Below are 21,255 nucleotides of genomic sequence, written 5' to 3'. Positions count from 1 at the left end.
TTGAAATAACATACAAAGGCAAAGACCTGCAGCATCAACATGTACTGTAGCTTTTTTTCTTCTTTTCTTTATTTCCGGGCACATAAAACTGATGAGCTGCAATACGCAATGATAAATATGGTTTTAAAACACTGAAAAAAGACACACCAACAGTGCATGAGGAAATGATCTACAAACCATTTGTCAGCAAAAATACATTAGATCAAGCCAATATGACTTCAAGTTTCTTCTGTGCTGTATTGTCCTTAAGCAGGTAGATGCAAAATCCCCACCAGCTCTAAAGGTTTCTGCTCTGTAAGCTGACTCTGCAGAAGTGAAATGAAGAGTTTCTCCATCGGGGATCAATAGAGCATTGCAAAAAATGTAAAATGCCCTGTACCGACTGCACTGCTGGACGTTCAGGTTTTCATCTAACACCTGTGGCGTGTCTGATATAAAAGGATCATTAAGATCAAAGGGAGAAGATAATTATCCTAATGTGAACCTTAAAGTCCAAGGAGATCAATTACATTTACATTTTACAATTTAGGGTTTTAGCAGGCATTCTAACCCGGTGAGATTTAGCGGAAGTACAGCAGCAGAATTAGCTTCACTTGTGATTTATCAGTACATACAGCTGGTAAAAGGAAGTCCAAAGGGTAAAAACAAGTTTTACATATTCCTCCTCTTACATCACAATTATTTCCAAAGTCTGATAATGCACTCTGATGAAGAAAATATTGCATGTACAGACATCCCAACACTCCTGGAACTTCCGGGAGTGTCCCACATATTGATATTGGCTCCCTGACACCCTTAAATGAGATCCAATCTCCTGGAACCTGGAGTGAGCGAGCAAGAGTGTGTACTTGAGAGTGACTGCGCGTGTGAGTGTGTGCGACTATTAATGCAGCGCGTGTGAGAGCAAAGCGTCCTTATAGCTCTGTGTTGCCACTTATCAGAGTAGCTTATCGGTTGAAATACTATGGTGACATGGTTTGTATGTCGGGCTGTTGTCCTGCGCAGAGGAAAAAAAGCCCTTCTTACTACCTGTTGCAGTTGATTTAGTTGTTAGCTTTGCATCTACTACTCTCCTCCTACACTCTTTCTCTGTCTCCTCCTCCTACCTGCCTGCCACCCCAAAGGCAGAGCTGTAATGAAGAGCCTACAGGAGCTCATTAAGATCTAATAGTATTTACCCTCTCCCTCCCTAAAGAAATCATTACAATTCTTTGATGCTGCATGGTGCGCATGAGACATTGCATTTCTGTCACATCTGTCATTTTTAAAGTGAGTCTAGCTGTACAGTATTCCTCTTTAAAAAAACACAAATGTCCCTACATTATAAATTGCTGAGTCATGATCAAAGGTATAACTCTGACTGACTGGCACAGGCCTTTCCTTGTAGTGCATTTTGACATGTAACTAATTAATAAAAACAAAGGAAGCTTTTCATCTTGTAGAGGCACACAGAATGCTCTCGTCGCTTATTGATTTCATCTCTTAGTTAGTTGTGATGCTGCTCTGACAGACACCCTGCCCTGTGCCCTCACTGTGGAGGGAGCCAGTGAAAAGATTATGTTCCTGGTCACAACTACAGATATGTGAAGCTATGCAAATTTCTGTCAAATACTTCAACAGTTTTGACTCTATAAACACAGTATATATTACATTAATATGTAATCACACATAAGCATCAAAGAAGCAGGATATATCAGAACAAAGCTGACCTACTTAGTATCAAGCATGCTGAGTGGTGGCTTATTCCTATATTAATGTAAAGTAATAATTGGCTTCAGTGCCAGGCTGGTACTTTAAATTGTAACTGTAAAGGAAATAATGACAGTGAATCACCAATATTGGACTGGACCAGGAGGCCATCACTGTTCACTCCATTTATAAAAAAAGCAGAATAAAAACCATAGTTGTAGTGCTATCAGGATCAGAAGTATACAGCACAGTAGTGTATGTACTTTGGTGTTACTAATAGTGCCTGTGTGTGGTTCTTATGCAAGCTTTCTCTGAAGTTGATACTGTCTGTCATACCAACACTAAGCCTCACACGTCAAAAGACACACTAACTTACTCCAACCATTTGCACATACTGAAGAAACACACTTAGATGCACATACATAAATAACTCCTATGTGCCTACTTTAGCTGTCTCTTCAAATTAACTTTTCTTTGAATTCCTCTTTGTTCTCCTCTGTCTTCCTGCCTAATCATAAAAGTTGTCAGCATTTTATTTAAGAATGAATGAATATAACTGTGTTAAGATAAATGAACTGTTTTCTCCTGTCTCTCTTAGGCTTCATCTACACGTGTGGTGGTACAATGAAAGGAAGAAATGGCAGTATAGAATCGCCAGGCTTTCCCTACGGCTACCCGAATGGGGCAAACTGCACGTGGGTCATTGTTGGGGAGGAAGGAAGTAGAATCCAGCTCATGTTCTTGTCGTTTGCCATAGAAGAAGAATATGACTTCCTGTCCTTGTATGATGGACATCCCCATCCTGCTAACTTCAGGACCAGGTAAGACCAGTGACTTATTAAAAATGATTACCACCTTTTCAAAGTGCTTATATTTGCACGGCACCATCAAAATCATGGTATTTTGACAACAAAACAATTATAAGGTGGAAGGTCTCTGCTTCTGTTGTAAGTCATGGAAATAAACTGTGAAGAAAGACAATTTTAGACTGTATTTAACACACTATTTATGTTCAACATGGTCTAATCTCCATGAAAAAGTTGCATGGCACAAAAACCTGTTATGGCATATAGCCCATTGTTTATTATTAGGTTACCACTGATGTGTAGCCATTTTTAGTTGAATCTATGAAATTACCTTCCTCTGTGTTTTTGCCAATTAACGATGAGTTTCAATAAGCCAATATGTCTACATGATCAAACATCGGGGATCACAAATTTAGAAAAAATTACTGAAAGCAAAGTGAACCTGAGGAATGTACTGAGGCAAGATCAGAAATGAATAATCATCATCTTTTTAGTTATGTCATCATATATTTCAAGTGCATGTTATTTAATAAAAACATAAATGCTTGTTGTCTCATAGACAAGACAAACATAGACAAGATATTATCGTGCTGGGCTAGATTCTCTCAAGCAATACTATTGGAGCGGAACAAATGACCTTGACTAGCAACAGGGTGCTGTCCTGCTGTAGTACACAAATCACTAAAGCTAAGTCAGTGCCACACTGCTTTCCCTTTAGTTATTGAACTATTTTATTGAGCTGCTCTTGGAAGACACACAATACCCAGAAAGAAAGGCATTTCAGTAAAGCTATTAAACTCTCCTTGTTGTATGATTTTATCAGGCAATCAATAGTGCCTAATAGCATCTGTCTGTCACTAGTCACATTCAACAAATTATCTTAATCCTACAATTATATTAATATAAAAGTATTCTATTAAAGGGTAAATCTGGTATTTGTCTACCTGGACCTGGAATTATGGGAGTTTCCCACAATTTGTGGTCTAAGTAAGTAATGGGGACAAACACTTTTGGCATTGGTCCAGTATGGAGTGAGATCCTTTCAGCTGACAGCCGCAAAACAGGCTGCAACTGCATCTGTGGAAGTATGTCCACTAAAAGTGAAGTCTGTGTCTGTGTCCCTGCCTGTGGTGTTGTAAACTGTAGTGACTTGGACTATCTATTTTATGTTTGATCTTGTATTGTTTTATGTGTATGTTATTCCTGTGTAATAAAGACATGATACTCAGACAGTGCACCTAGCCTGTCACTGTCTAACAGTGGTGGCTTTACCGTTTGACTTTCAATGCACATAGAGCGCCTCGTGCTGTCCTCAGTGCTCAAACATTTGAATGTGACTTCTAACCTGTTTTCTATTTTTGTTCTTCATAACAAGCTAGTCTGACAAAGTGGCTTAACTGTATGTTTTCTTAGAGATAGGCTTGCTTGGCTAAATAAGTGACAATTTGCTTTTATGGATAGGAAAGAATATGTCAGCTATGAATTTTAAAATGACTTCATCAGAAGGGCCAACGAGAATGCTTTGCCCTCTGAGAGTCTAGCCCCTCCCCTGCTCATACATGTAAACAACCTAGCGTGCAGAGATGAATGTGTTGGTGGTTAAATTAGCCAGCAAGCTGCCTCAGGCATCTAGTTCCTGTTAATACTTTTATCATCAGATACCCATAATAACAATCTGAGACTGTCAGTGAAAAAAAAACAAGCAATATTAGTGGATGCACTTTCACAGGAGCAATTGCCCCAAAGGATTACATTGCAGCTGCCGCTGAAATGATCTCGTTCAATACTAAACCTAAAATTTGTCTCCATTAGTCACTTAGAAACTAGGGTCTAGGTTGAAATAATAATAACAATATTTTGAAATGTTTGATTTCCATATGGTTAAACACTGATGGAGGTGGTAGGTGCTAAAGTTTTTGGAAGGTATGTAACAAAATATTTAACAAGTAACACTGCAGTTTCTGAGCTGAAAGAGTTTTGAAATATCCTAGTTTGAGTATATTATTGTATATTAAAAATTTCCAGCTAAATGTCTTGGATGAAAACAAAGTTTGTGCATCCAGCCACAGTGACACAATCACACATATGACATATGACTGCTATGAATTATGCACTTGATATAATTTTGGATCATATGGATGTGGGCATCTGCCTGCAGCTAAAAATACCATCCTGGAAGTGTGAACATCCAACCTAAAGCCAAAGGAAGCCCCCACACAAAAGGCTGAAACGGTGCCTTCTTTTCTTCAAGAGAAACATCGCTTACAGCAGCCAGGAGTAGTTTGGTGAGGAATATACAAACTAGGGGAGAAAGCTGTGCATCTGGAACAGCTCCACCCAACAAATGAAAAGACAACCTAAAAAGATGCCAGCTCTGTGCCTTGAGAAATGTGAAGACAAGCATTGTGTGCCACAAACATAACAAGTTCATTGGCAGGGCACATGAAAACACCCTGTAACTCAAATTCAACTTTGGTTCAAATACTACATGAACTTATTTTCAATTGTAATATTGGTCTTCATAATCAATTTGAAGTAGAGCTCACCCAATGCTAGATTTTTGGGGCCTGTGCTGATACCAGTACTATGGAATAAAAAAATGCTGTTATCGATATATCAACCAATAATCTTATATTAATATATATAGTATACAAACAACATATACACATTTTTTGCAGTGATCCCTACAATGTGGTTATCAAACACTTGGAGGCATGATATCTTATCAAATATACATAAAATGATGCCTACATTTAACTAAGGAATATTGATGCATATTGGACAACATATACACCAATTTCAGAATATCTGTGATAGGCCAATATTGACCAGTAATATTAGCTGAAGGATATATCAGTTGGACTCTAGTTTGAAGTCATTTTTGATCATGAAAGCACATAAAATCAGTCTTGCATGCCTGAATTATAGCCTGACTATACACTCAAACTGTTAAGTGGGGTTCAGGCTAAGGTCTGATTTCTTTAATTACATCAGACATGTGTGAGGCAACTATCACTGACATATTGCTCAGCAAGAAAATCTGGTTTGGTTCAATTGAGGAAAAGGGATTTGGGTTATACAGAGATGAAATGAGTCCTCTTAATACTTGATCGGTTGCTGAAAAGCAATTCTTTTGCCGTGGGGAATGAACCATTTTTCTTTGGTTCAACGGGCATAATTTCTAATCAGCCAGCTGCAATAATTAACCTTTCTCGGACAATCCGGTGGCTTTTAGTGTTCAAATTGCCATGCAAAGTTAATTAAACAAGGGAGTAAAAGAATAGAGTAGAGTGACCATGAGATTTTTTTTATGATTCCCAATTCTGCAGAGAGAAACAAAGCAAGAGAGAGACAGAACAAACACAGATAGAAGGGGAGAGAATGTGAAAGATGTCCTCTATGCTCTTATTGGTTGATTAGGATTTCCTGCTTATCTGAGATAACAGGAAATGATGTGGCGTGTTAGTGTGTATGTGCGCACACATGCATTGGTGCATAGGTTTGTGTGTGCCCATGTGTCTGTGTGTGAGGAAGATTTATGGTCTGCACAGTTACAATCACCCCACTAGTTAAGCCAAATTACCTCTGCTGTCTCATTCTCTTTCTCTCTTTTCTTCTTCACACACACGCATATAAACACACGCACACAGTCACAGGGCAAAATGGTGATTAAAAGGTCAGATGCATTAACAAGAAAATGGTAATTATGTGGAGAGTGATTATCATGGATCACGCACACACGGACACAATCGTGCCTGTGCATGCACACACAATACACAAACATCAGACACACACACAAGTCTGATCTCTTTTTTTCTGTGTCATTAATGTAACCAAAGGTCTTGTATTTGCTCAAATTACAGCCTTTAATTTCAGACACTCACATCTTTGAAACCTAAAGCAGCCAATCATATCCTTCAGTTTGGACACACACAACAAGCTTTTTTTTTCTTTTTTAAGTTTATGACGTATTTCCTGCCAATGATTTTTTTCAAGTTACTTGTGAAGTGATATTGCTGGTTCTCAAATCAGGGTTGCATCTATTTATGAGTTTTCCCACTTTAATCAAGATTCAAACATGTTTTCACCAATGCTGAGTTTTCATAAACAAGTAAAGGGCACCTCCCCTGATTGCTGCATGTTGTAGAGCCATGTTCCAACTTGGCCAGTTGACAGCACAGCGAGCAGGCACTTCTAGTGTGAAATGTTTGTCTGGCTGATGAATCATATTATTAACTGACTTTAATGTTCAACATTCAAGGACTATGAAATGGCAATTCCTCTCAGCCCACCCTTGATTGTTTATTGACTCTAGTTGGAAGTTGGAGTAACTGACTGTTAATTAATGTTTTGAACTTTGGATGAGACTTCTCTCACCTGCCCAACGTCTATGTTGGTGCAACAAAACAGATATGATGAATGGCGCAGGCCTTGTTCACACTCCCTGTGCCTTTTAGATTTTTAAGACCAGAATGTGTTCTCGCACACATGCACGAACACACAGTAACATACAATATGAAAGCAAGGGACCCCATGTGGCTTATCAACCTCCAACCAGGATGAAAATACCTGGAAGAAATATGACCTAATAAATATGCAATTCTACGAACAATTTCCACTCCACCTCTCCCGGGGAGCATTTTCTTAATTTATTGATAAAAATGTTTTAATTAAGTGGATTCAATTATTTAATGAAGCATAGTTACTCATTAAAATACTTAAAATGATCTAATTGACTGTGTTCTGTGTTGATCTGGTAATCACTATTGTATATGACTGGTCCAACCTACCTTCATTATGATACATTAAAAGGACAAACAAAGCAAGAGATAGAGCATGGAGCTAGAAAAAGTTACTCTAGTAAAATGTGACTGTGTTGTGAGTAAAGCAATGATAGAGAACCCAAGACATGTTTACCTTATTTTAACACAGCCCAGCCTCCCCTGGTATAAGGACAAGATGTATGTTGACAATTTTAGTATGACAATAATCTTTCCTAAAGTCACCTAGGGCTGATTAACCAGACAGGACTTAAGTCTAGTCCAAGACGAGACTTGTTTGGATATTTTCACAGAATGTTGTCTTTAGTCTAGGACTAGTCTTAATCTCTGTTTTAGAAACTGGACACTAATCTTAATTAAAGCTTTATCATACTACATTACCTCTCTGTGTTTGTCTTTGATGTATTATCAGTGGGCTGTTTGGCAAAAGTTAGCTTTGCAAGCCCTCAAAATATCATAGTTGTATCAAGCTTTAATTGCCTTTTCTTGACATGAACCATAAGTAGCCCAGTTATTCATAACATTGACCAGTTTTCTGAAAAAAATGTCTGTAAGGATCTCCAACTTCTCGATGTCCCTGCCAATTTCTGCCAGTGTGAGGATGAAAACTGTTGGGTTCTGTACACCAGAATAATCCAATAAAGCATTAATAACCATTGCACCCATGCATACACTAACATACTCATTAACAGTGAAGAAGCAGAGAAACAAAAAGTGATGGGGAAGAAAAAGAGTGCAGTTCAGAGGCAAAGACACAGTGTGTTTGTATGTAATCATTTTGAATTATACTGGAGCCCCCTGAGGTGTGCTTGACACCTTTAAACAGACAGTGAGATATTTTGAAATGAAATCTGCTAATTGTCTTCATTGATCATTTGTCATGTCATGTTGGCTCTTCAGCTTATCCTTTGGTTTGAATGTCTATTCATTTTTCATTGAATAGAAATACCAGGTCAGTACTTTTTCTTTCTGATAATACGGCCTCACAAACTATACTTAAGAATGTCAAGGTAATTTATTTTAACAGCATTAATAAATCCTTAAATAAACATAAAATTAGAGTATGTAAAAAGCAGATATAAGTTGTGTTTCATGGATTTCAGGGTCTAATAAAGTATACTAGTATAATGCAGTATAATGTGTTTATTCATGTCTTTGTTATTTAAGAATAAAAGTTTAATCAGTGTTGTTTATCTGTTTCTCAACTTTCCCCTGTCGCCTCACTTGCTTTCGTCCTGTCACTGTGCGCAGCTGTAGTCAATGTTTTCCCATGTCACAGGCTGCCATTTGAAATGTCACTCAATGATTTTTTGTCATAATAAATGTGAAAGCCTGGTAAGGTAGTGGCACATAAATTGTTGGAATAGAGGACCTCAGAGGGACAACAAGTAGACTTCAGAGAATTTAACTGCTGTCTGAGAATTAATAATGTGTGAGAGCCAGGAGAGCATCGCAGAGTTTTTGGGCATGGATGGATAGATAGATGCAAGTACTAAACGACGGGAGGCACTGTACATGTCTTTCTTTGCCAGACTATCAGGATTAAAATAGAAGATGACCAGATTGAGGATTTGATCCCAGTGGTTGGTTGGACCTACTGCATATTGCTGACAGCTGAAAAGATTTGACAAAAGCTCAAATATTCAGTAAATGTGTCATTGCTGTCAACATGCAAAATGAAATTAAAAGGCAATCATATTTGGTAATTGCAAGATAAAGTGGGTCAGAGAATAGTGAAATAAAGTCATAATGGGGTTTTGGAGGATGATAAATAAATCCACAGGAAACAGGGTAATGTCTCAGAAGAATAATTGAGAGCAATTCAAAGGCTTTGAATGCACCGCTTACTGAAATACTACATTCAGACTCTTTTGTATATAGCACCAACCTTCCCACCCAGACCTAAAAATCTGGTTGTATTTAAAAATGTATAACCTGAGAGACATGCTGAGGCGGTATCCGCAGCAACCCACATTTCTGTTAAAAACAAAATCATGACAGCTTGAGGATATACAACCATTAGACAAAGATGTTAAATTTACCATGGTACATTTCACACCATCCAGGGTATAACATCTTTTGATGTATGTATGGTTTGGTGCAGTAAGAAACATCAGATTGAAAATTGTTATTAAACTTAAACGGAGGCATGAAAGCTGTGGTTACGTAAGTGTGACGCAAATTGATACTGAATTATGATGTTGCTATGTAGATATACAGTCCCCGATAATTGCCATAATTTCCACTGATATCATGACAAAGTATAGGCTACATAGTCTCTTTTGATGTGTGTCCATTAGTGTCTTTTTCCTGAACACCTTTCTTTCTCACTTCTTTCTCATCCTAACAGATCATTAATGCTACATTCATGTGATGTGATTGTTTTATCAGTGAGATTCAGCAGCAGGTTGCCAAAGGGTCGTAAAACCAACTTATGTTGAACAAAACTTCTCAGTAATAGTCTACTATTGAATATTATAGTATATATAGCATTCATCTCTGATGTTCGTGTGACTTATGCACCTTGTTGTTTGTTCCCACTTTCCTCCAAACATTTATCTTGCAGAATGCCATCTAACAACCTTGAGGATATATATTGTTACATATTATTTATGGTTTGTAGTTTTAAAAAATAACAAACAGAGAGATTGACTAGAAGAGAGAGAGTGAAAATGTTGACATGTAGTCAATATATACAGCTTAAAAATAATATTTGGATATACATTTTTTTTAAATATATAAATGCTGATAAAACATTATTTAAAAATGACTACAAATCCATAAGTAAAAAGTAACAATGCCCCACACTAAGGCCACTGTGAGTATTTAAGTATTAGTAAGGTCTTTATTATTGATACCTAACGTGTAAGAGGCATTTTAATGTTGCAGCAGGGTTAATATTAACTGCTTTATATACTACTGGGTAGTTCAATTGATAACAAGGCTATCATATTTTAATAACTGATACTTATACTTTATAACGGTATCGGACAAAGCAATTATTGACATTATTAATATCCAGGAATAACTTAATTTTCCCTATTTCCCTGAAAGCACCATGACATCTACTCATTAACATGATTCAGTGTCGAAAATCAGGTATAAAACACTGTTTCTCTAGACAAAAGGCTCTTGAGCAAAATAGACAATGTTTATATTTATAGCATGGGTCAAATTGGCTTGTTTGTTGAATTGATTTATGCTTTTGGGGAAGCGGCGAGCCTGGAAACTTATTTTGTCAGATGTCACATGAGCAACCCTGTTACCTGAGAGACCGCTGGGAGTCCCGGGGGTGCTGGAGGAACTGAGGAAGGACCGGTCAGTGAATGAGTGAATGGGGTAACTGGTGGAGAAAAGCAGGAGAGGTGAGAGTGCAAAGGTACAGTTCGGAACTCTGGTTACCTACTCTCAGTTGTTTTACTCAGGACACAAAGAGCATAGTGCAGGGTTAGATGAGCACAATATGTTTCTGACTCATGGTGTGACTGCCAGAATTTCTTCTTTTATGGTAATGGTGATTAGATTTGGGATAGGACTACTGTGGAGATTGGGTGTGGTATAGCAATGCTGCCGCTCTCTGGTAGCACAGTGCAATTGGTCTGATCCCTGTCATTGTCTATTATGCTGTTATACTGATTACTCATAATTGTTTTGATAACCATGATCCCCACCAGCTAAAATGAACACATCATAACATAGTACCATGATAAATCATGCCACTGAATAGACTTTAATGTAGTGTCTCTCAAGCCCCACACATTTGGCGTGACATGCTTTTATGTTCTATGTTACGCTGTAAACGCCCTAAATGAATCATACCACATTATGTATATGGCCAATGAAGGGGCAGTCTGAGCATAATGATGATCTCCGCCTGATGATTTTTCATCATTGCTGATTCAGCCTATTTTTGACTGCCTCAACCTCTTTATGTCAGAAATTTACAGCTCTAAATGTAGCACCAAAGTTCATGTGCCACTTTCAATTTTGTGTTAAGCAACATGAGTTAAAATTATGTGTACTGCCTCTCCTGGTAATCCAGAAATAGTACTGATGTATAAAATGTTAAACAAAACGAGGCACATAATGTAAATTATAAATTAAATGGAGATATTGCAATGCCCAGCTGCTTGGGTACAGTATGTAAATGATTACCCATTGGAAGTATGCCACATAAAACGGGTTGAAAAGAGAGGAGATGGAAATCTCTGCCCAGCATCTAATCAATTGTCAATTTTTAGGGCTAAAAAGGTGTGTAAATGTGTGTAGACATGCATACACAGTCCAGGATTTGTACATTGTGGGATGTCACAGCTGTTTGTTGGAATGTACATGTAGTTTTGACCCTATGTATGTGTGTGGGTATGACTTAAGTCACGGTCAGGGACATAAACCAAACTTAAGACTGCTTGAATAGGGAAAGCTTGTGCAATCGGGGACAAAATCCATGTCCCCAGCTGGAAAAACTTTGAATTTTGGGAGATGGTGTTTTTTTTGGTTATGGTAAGGGTTAGGTTTAGGCAAGTAGTGGTTATGGTTGTGGTTACGATAAGTCTCCAGGAAATTAAAGTTAGTCTATGTTAATACCCCAAAAGTGACTTAAGTAAACATGTGTGTACAAGTAAGAGTGAAGCAATCTGTGTTTCCTTTTTTAATACAAAAAAACTGTTTCCAGACAAATGTAGTTGCAGCTCTGATGCACCAATGCATAAGGTGAATTGATAGGTACTATAATATATACTGTATGTAAAGCATCACTTTACATTGTGGTCTAGTCATTTGATCACACCAGGTCAACTAAAACCCAAATTATATTATTTTTATTATTATCATTATCATTTCTGCATCCATGTACCACTATGGTCATATAACAAAAGAAAGCCATTACTGGATGTCATAAAAGGTAAGATCTGTTAAATCTGTTCTACCTCTATTGAGTCCCCATACAGTACCCCCCCCCCCCCCCCCCTTCCTGTTCTTCTCCTGACCCAGTTTGTATCTGCAATCCTCCCTAGCACCAATTTTACACCTGGCTAAGTCACACCCACATCCCCCCGACACAGAGATACACACAGCAGACATGCACAGAAACAGAAAGACACATACACACAGTGACAAAACTAAACATACACATAGCTGCATAAATATGCATACACACACACATACAGAAAGACCTGCGCTTGCTACACACGGACAGAAATCACGCACAAAGACAAAGGCCATGGGAAACAGCAGTGTGTGATTGGTGTGAAAATAAGCAAATAAGGTCTTTGATGTTGGGACAATATTCCTGAGTGGAAGTGATTATACTAAATACTTTTTTGGGAAGAAAGCAAGAGGTGTATGTAGATGTATATGTGTGTGTGTGTGTGAGTGAGCAGGGTGTGAGTGTGAACCGAGGTGTGTTTACCCCTGAGGTAGTGCTATTTCATCTCTTCCTGCATCAGTTCTGCCCTGTAGGGGGTAAGAGGTGTATGTGCAAGTGTGTGTGTGTGTGTGTGTTAGAAGATCCAAATAGCTTTGCTTAGGTTAAAATGACAGGAAGGAAGAGAAAATGAACTATTTTTCTTTTTGTGGCTTTTTTCAATGCTTTTCTCCTCACATGCTCCTGTATACCAGACTCACACCAGCATATTCTTACTATAGAATGTAAATTACTTTACATTTGAAAGAGTGCAGAATTTGTCTTTGTGATTTTGTTGAGGAATTAAACATGCAGAGGCTCAAACATGGTGTTGACAAGATTACTATAAATAGATACAGATGACAACAGCCCACTGGTGCTGGAGAAGACTTTACCTGTAAAAACTAAAGGAACTCTGTTTGGATGACTGTCTCACTGCACCAGTTCTCAGTGCAGTAAACAACATTTTGGCCCAGTGGGTGTCCATCAGGTGTCCAATTTGCTGTAAAAGATCCCTGAAAGTAAACTTGGTGGAGCGAAAATGTTGTGTGGACCTTGATTTGTGCATAATTACCAAACTTTGCAAAGTGTGCAGGAAAGCACTGTGGGTGTAAATGTAGTTGTGCTTCATAGCGTAATGTTTTCATTTGAAGTTGGAAAGCTATTTCCAGACATTTGAAGTTACATAAAGGAACTTTCATTTTGTGTTGATTTTACCAGCCCCTGTGGACAAAAGTGGAGTGTTTCTCCAGAATGAAGATTTTCTATGAGCACCATGTTGTAAAGATCTTGGCTAGTGAGAGCATTAGTTTTGGAGGCGAGTAAAAGAAAGGCATTACTTATTTTTAATACTATTTTTCTTTTTTTAAATGCAGCTGTTTGTAAGATGCATAGCAACAGTAATGTGCAGTGAGGTCCATGGCTGGGTAGGCAGGATCAGCCAGAGCTTAAAGCACATACAAAAATATATATATTATGTAGAACTCAATATTAAAACCACTGCAAAGTCAGTCAAATTGCTGCTGTCAAAAATGTAGCTAGTTACTGACATCAGCGGATTATAGCACACACAATTACTGCCAATTCATTTTCTGAGACATACATTCACCTGCATTTCTACAGGATTATCCATCTTTGCTAGCTGAAATCACTGCACAGTGGTGACAACAGCAACATTTCTGACAGTTTTTTGCTCCTAGCAGCATCAGTCGCGAGAGTTTTTCTTTTCTCAGTTTTTCAGCTCCGCCTTTTTCGTTTTTTACCTGCATTCTCCATTTTGTAATTCTCGCTTTGTTTTTCGTGTGCTGGTGTGTTGTTGTTTCTCTCACTTGCTTTCTCATCATGACTGATGATGTCATGGGGGGGGGGGCTCCTGGGTCTCTGTAGCCTGTCATAGGGCATTGGACCAGGTATTCTTTAGACAGACAAGCCAATGGGCCTCTGCTGTGTCTGCAGGCGGAGCTCTACAGCGGAGCTCTGTGGGCCGGTGCAAGTCTCCGACCCTGGGCCGGGAGAGTTACCATGACAAGCCGCAGCAAAAACTAAATGAACAAATAAAAAATAAAAAATGGGAAGCCATCGGCCCATTATTGATCGGCCCACCGGGAAAAGTCCCGGTACTCCCAATGGCCGACCCTGCCTCACCTGACTGCACACCACTGCATAGCAATTAGATCATAAATCTATTTTTGGCTATGTAAGAATAACAACTGTGATAAAAAGATGGTGAAACAAAGCTTTGGTTAAAGTAAGCTTTGTACCATGCATACACCTAGGTTACACATAAGGCTGCATTCACACCAAATTGGGCACAATGTGGCACTTTCCTGTAGGGTTGAGTGCAGGTTTGGGTATATTATTGAAATGCATTGCTGGGTAAATGCGTTGTTATAATAGCAATCCGCCAAAGTGACAGCGCTCCTGGATATTAAAGGGAATGGGAGATGACACTCTGCTTGGTTTACCGTGTGTTACACCTAAAACATGCCTATGATTAATGAGGGGACTTAAGTCCATCGCTTTTAGACCATGCACCTGGTGCAGTGACCATTTTTCTGCCGTTAAAATAGCAAAAGTGGGTTTGGACCCGCCCCAAAGGCACTTACGCCACACGCTTCACGCCATGCTCTATAGATTGTTAAAATGGGGCCCATAATCTCTCAGATTTACTGCTTTGTTCTTGCTACACCACCACTTGCTCTGTTCATTCACTCTCTTTTTTCTCTTGTTTTGTTTTTTAATGAGTCAGGAAGCCGGCAACAAGTCTGACTTTACTTTTAGCATTCTCAAATGAAGATGCTCTCCCATACTAGGCTTGTCTGATCTACAGGCTTGTTTCGTTTGATTTCCGATCCAGTGGCAGACATTTAGATTAACTATATAGAAATAGATAATTTCTTATGTAGGTCATATAGAGGCATCAGAGGCAACATGAGACTGTTTCACGACAGGTTAAAAGTTATTTCTGGGAATCACTAATGTTTCTATTTATTGTGAAATTCATTGCTGTGAAAACGGTACATGGCATTCAATTTGTGGCTCCATAGATTATGTTAAAGCATTCATGATTGCGAACTGATTTTTAATAAATGTTTTTTTTCTCTCTCTCTTTAATACCTTCCTAAATATAATATCTTATTGCAGCTTTCTGTCAGTTTATTTATGTCAGAATTTACAGAGACAAAAATGTGAGAAGACAGAGCAAGGGGTGTTATATGTTCATTGAAATATAATTTCCAGATGGATTTAGCTCATCCATCATTAATCCTTTTCTTATAATGACATAATTTTTATGTCTCTCATTTTTTACTTTCTCTTTGAACTTAAGCTTTCAGTTCATTATCACTCCTGTCGTGATATACGTTCACTAGTATCATCTATCTTTCTCATAGTCTGTCTCAGTCTTTCTGTCTAAATCTGCCTTTCTCTGAATGAATGTATCGTTCATCTTGCTGTTTCTTAATGTCTGTCTCTCAACCCCTCTCTGTGTCTCTCTTTTCACAATATTAATTCAACCCCCCCCCCCACCCCCACCCCATCTGCTTCTCTCTCAGTTCTTCTATAAATGTCATTTATTCAGTACTGATAACCAGCTTTGTTCTTTTCAGCTCATCCTGGCACAGATTATAATTATATTATTACAATAACGTTAACACTGCAGTACAATATTCAGGAGCCAAATCCCCAGGTGATATATCTGTCTTGAGTCTTTAGAGCGCCTGCTCTTTGTATCATATTGTGGCCACTGTGTATCTTTGAGATTATGTCTGCATGCATTTAATACCCGTGGGGCAGACGTTAATTGATTAAAAAAAGTAAAAAATAAAATGTTCAGCTTTATGTGAGAAAAGGTGCACCGTTTTACACCCTTGGCAATAACCCATCCATTTCAAAATGATAACTAGCGGTGCTTTCATCAGTGTTTGATGAAAGCAAAACTTTTACGCAAGTAACCGCTATATACAAATACTGTCCTGTGATTGTCCATGTTTATGTGTTTTACTTAGACTAAAGTCATAATAAAGATTAAACATAACCAGTCAGCCAAGAAAACTATGTGGCAGCCTCATATACTGTGTGCTATGCACCAATAGTACCACCTCATAGTAATTGGACTTATGATCTCTTGTAAAAGGGTGCCGAATTTGCTTTGAAATTTGCTCTATAAATAGATTGATTTGACTTGATGGCACTACATATTAAGAGTCAGTGTGGTTTTCAGTATTTTTTTCTTACAAACACTGCTATAATAGTTCTAACTCAACATTTTCCAAAGCCTATCATCAATTAGCTAGTTTTTGGCAGTATAACCACTTATTTGGAAGGACAAAGGCAATAAGCTGCAGTTCCCAGTTCATGTATATTCATAGGTGACATCACATAATATCAACAAGGCACGCACAAACACTCATGGCAGTTGGCACTTGTCGTGAATCTTTACCTTGTTGCAAATCTGAGTGTGGCAATAAACAAGGCGGTTGTGTGTGTGTGTGTGTGTGTGTGTGTGTGTGTGTGTGTGTGTGTGTGTGTGTGTGTGCGTGCATGTGTGTGTGTGTGTGTGTGTGTGTGTGTGTGTTTGCATGTGTGCAATGGTCCGCCCCCAAATAAAAAAAAGAAGCTCAGGGTCATAATCTATTTTGTTTTTCTTGGCAACAGCAAAATGTTAAAGTGAAGTGAAGATTAAAGTGGCACCAGTACAATACCTGAGGTTCCCAAAAAATGTACTGTGTGTTACAGATTTGATGTATGCAGGTTATAATGACATCGTGTGTTTATTACTCTAGGAGTTTATTGCCATATGAATTTATTTGTGATATTAAATTGTTGCACGGGCCTTACATTTAGCATTTTGCTGCTCTAAACTGCAAAGAGACTACTGATACTGTAAATGAATGGGCTTTGATTCTGAGTGCTAAACCTGTTGAGTTGTGCATGGCCATGCTGAGACCCACTTAGCCCTGGCCATGGCTAGATCTTCTTAACCTTGTTTGTTTTGGATGGTAGGCTAATGAGAGCCAGGACAGTCTAACAAGTCAGCCAACATACCTTGGATGACTCTCTTGTCTGGTTATATTGACAGACTTGTGTGTATATGTGTATGTCTGGGTGTGTTTGTGTGTGTTTGAAGTTTCAGTAATCCCAGTGGCTAAACTGGTAATCCCCTCAAGCTGCCCATTAGCCCCTTGACACACACACACATGTAGGAGCACACACTCAGTTCCTTTGGGGCAGTCACCCAGGTGTCAGGCAGACTGTTCCTTAGGGAGGGATCACCATGATCAGCCACAGAGCTGGCCCACTGCCCCTGGAGGGAGGAATGGAGACACTGGCTGGCAATACATACAGATTAAAGAGAGGGAGACAAAGACAGAGATTAAGGGAAAGCAGGGAAACTGGTGGTAAGAGGGAGGGAGGGCAGGTTGAGACAATTGGAGGGGAGAAGAGGAAAGGAGACAGCTAGAAATGGGCATATGTAGGAGGAACAAGAAGCAGGATGAGAGAAAAATAATGTATTTTTCTGTCTCTTCATGCTTACAGAACTGGCCTCCTTATTAGGGCCCAAGCACTATACAGTGCGAAGGCCCTATTGTAATCGTAGAGATTATTATTATTGGATGTTGTAATCTTGAGAATTTGAATCTTTGGGCAGCTGTCCCATTCACTATTTAAAAAAGAGCATCAGATTTATGTTATGGTTGGCTGTTTTTTTTAATTTAATTTTTTTTTTTTTTTTTTTTTTTCACAATTTGTACAAAACACATTCCCCATTTCTATGTTTTCTTTTTCTAGTTTCTGATTGTTTTAGTCTCTGAAATGTCACCAGTTGAACTATGTAGCACTGTTTCCTCTTAGTTAGTATCTTCAAATACATGATTCACCTGAGCCACAAATTGTCTTTCTGGAAAAAACAGTGCCTCTGTGAATATGATGTCTCTGTTCCTGAAATGTTCTTTCTCCTTATTCAATTTGATTTGATAATCAGTGTTTGGACCCTCATGGCCTTTGAAACCTGCAAAAATTGTATGACTGTCAGTGATGAAATAAGCACTTATTTTTTCACTTCATATTCAGAGGGCACACTTTTTATAGGTATTTGGCATTTGTTCAGACAACGTCTTACTTGAGTCTCGCACCCACCGTCCCGCTGGAGTTTAGTAGTGAGATACGTGGGCAGGAAGAGACATGCTTCTCTCATTATAAGGCAACCACACTAAAGCTCTACTATTGTGAGTCATTTAGTTTGAACGCTGAATCCATCAACCATCAGTACTCTATGGTGACGTGGGATGACAGAGGAATCATTCCCTTTAGTATGTCACATAACACAAGTAAGGAGGCACAGCAATGACTCATTCATACGTACACTGCTTCTGTTTCAGTTTTCCAGCACCGCTTTTTTTGTCTTTACCTCCATTTCTAGGCAAAATGTTAGCAATGGTTTAAGATTTGTTTCCTGACGAGGCTCTGAAGGGATTAATTTAAACTGCATTGTGCTAGTGCTTCAAAGCTTGTATGGCTGTTCTATTCTCTGTCTCACTTTTTTTTCTCATTTACATATTTCTTATTTTAATTGTTCACATGGTTTTGTCTATTTGTTCCATGTTGTAGTGCAGAGGAGAAGTGTAGACCAATTACATTTTTTCGGTTCAAATAATGAAAAAAGTGTTGTTCCACTCTGACTAATTTAATATTCATTGAGCAACCATTTTTGAGTCATTATTTTGTTGCTCAGCCATTTGCTAAAAATAATTTTATTTAAACCAAGGACACAAGTAAAGTTTACAGCACTTTATTTCACTGACTAGGATTCCTTTTGGCAGAAATTGAACAAATTACCCAAAGTTGTTCTCAAAGAAATAAAACACATTCACAAATATTTTGACATGTTATTCTCTTATTTATTTTTTATTAGAATCTGATGAATACCTGGTCTGTTTGTTTCTTAGCTTAACAAATCAATGTATAGGACACTAAAGCCATGGGTATGCAGTCCTATTTGATTTCATTTGTACAGTATATCCTTTTTTGACTTGATTATCCACTGTATGTCAGACAGAAAGCCTCTCTCAAGATAGACTTTTAGTTATTTTGTACCGGCATACTGTGCAAATGATCATTGAACCCATCAATCCGCACCAACATGACTAAAAAGTTGGGAAACTATAAAACTTCTCAGATTCAGTACAGATCCAGGTAGTTGGCTGTCTGTAACCCTGCTTCACTGTACAACTGAATACTGATAATTGCTTACAATGAGCACTTGTCCATGACAGCCTGAACTACATTTTACTCCTTAGATATGCCAAAGCATAAACTGTGCGCATGGTTTGGAATTACAAATAACTGTATTACTCAAGTGAAATAATGTTAAGATTCAGTTCACTCATGCTCACCCGTTCAATCATTATTCTGCACTTTCCATTTCTCTTTTACTTGCTTTCTTTCCATTTGCCCCTCTTTGGGAAGTTGATTAAATTATGATTTGAATGTCAATGTCAGTGTACCATCTATTTCTTTCAAAAACAAATTCCTGGTTTAAGGCAAGCTTGGAGAAAGGTGTGGAGACAGGTTGTCTGATGCAGTTGACCCGTTCGTTGTGGCCACCAATGCACATTTATAGTGTAGACCTATAGTGTGTCTATTTGAGCTGGTTGTTAAAGTTTTACAGTGGTATTTGTACCTGCTTGTATTTTTGTAGACAACAGGTGCAACAGAGATGGTTGGGTGGTAACACATTAGAAAATTATGGGTCAGACAGTGAAGGTCTGTGCCACTGATCATAAGCTTCTGTGGAAAATGTCACTGATGTGAGACTAATGATTCACTGATGATTTCATCAGACCTTTCTCACATTGGGCTTGAGGCTTCATTGTCTTTATCAGAAAGCCTGCATTACAAAGTAGGAGTGTAGAGTTTGAAAGACATGCAAATTGACTGAGCTGGGAGGGTAAAGATTGCATTATGGAGGCTTTTAGAGCTGTGTTTGCTTTGATTGTGGTCATTCTTTTTTTAATCTGTCTCTCACATAATCTATTTCAGTTGAACTACTTTGTGAAACATTTAATATAGCCATTGTGTTAATTGCTTAGGTGTGTGCACATTCAGGTAGATGGACATGTTTAAAGATTACATATAGTGGTCTTGTAACATTTTCAGTCTCCACTCAAAAGGGAAAGGGTTAGATAGAGTAGAGACAGTCAAATATGAAGGCACAGAGAGAGTTAGAACAATGTGTTTCTCTCTGCTCTATTGCTCTCTCCATTATCCTTCAAGACAGAAACACAAGAATTCAATTAAAAGACCATGTAGTGACCTTAACACACATGCACATGCGTGAATACACACAGTGTTGATGTATCAATTAATCACTGTCTGTCACTTGACCATTATATCCTTTGTATCCTCACTGGACCATGGGAATTATATACATTGTGTGTGTGTGTGTGTGTGTCTAAAATGTCATTCCACTCTACAGTGACCATTGTTATTCCCAACTCTTTAAATGTTGTTAGCCTCAACAGGCACACTAATAGGTCTTTTTGTGTGGTTTTGTGTGTGCACACACATCTGTGTGTGTCCAAGTCATTAGTAAGCTATACTGTGTACTAGCCTTGTGTTATTAAACATTAAAACTGGATGACAGAATATGGCTGGAGCCCTGGGGCGAACGAACATAGGAGTACATGCTCAGGGAAACACACATACACCTGATAATCCCAACTCACCCACACACAAAAAAGCATTTCAGTGTCCGTTAGGAACTCAAGCTGTTTTATTGCCGATTCTTATATTACTGATTTTGAAAGAATAATGCCTTTTATTTTCACACAATTTAAAGTCACCAACTCTTGTCGGTCCATTGCTATTGATGTCATGGTCTGCTCAGGAACTAAGGAAATTCACTGGCTTTGTGCCAAATACTCATTTTGCCTGCCATTTCATGAGGATACCTTTAATGATATTCATATTCATCAACAAAGCATATTCATTCAGTTTATTTGAATGATTCAGTTTGCTACAGTGCATGCTAATGATTTAACTCACATTGTATGTTCAGTAGATTATACCACACGTA

General features: G+C 38.3%; 1 protein-coding gene across 1 annotated transcript in view; it reads left to right on the top strand.

Annotated features, from left to right (window-relative positions):
• Positions 1 to 2,313: 2,313 nt before the first annotated feature.
• Positions 2,314 to 21,255, top strand: part of LOC128373891 (CUB and sushi domain-containing protein 3-like) — a 276,110-nt gene continuing 257,168 nt past the window's right edge. The window contains exon 1 of the mRNA XM_053334086.1: positions 2,314 to 2,510. Within this exon, the coding sequence (XP_053190061.1) occupies positions 2,314 to 2,510 (197 nt within the window). The remainder of the gene's footprint in view (positions 2,511 to 21,255) is intronic.

This window comes from Scomber japonicus, chromosome 15 (genome assembly GCF_027409825.1).
Source record: "Scomber japonicus isolate fScoJap1 chromosome 15, fScoJap1.pri, whole genome shotgun sequence".
NCBI lineage: Eukaryota > Metazoa > Chordata > Actinopteri > Scombriformes > Scombridae > Scomber > Scomber japonicus.
Note: the sequence above shows the minus strand (reverse complement) of the source record. Positions and strands in the feature narration are given on the sequence as shown.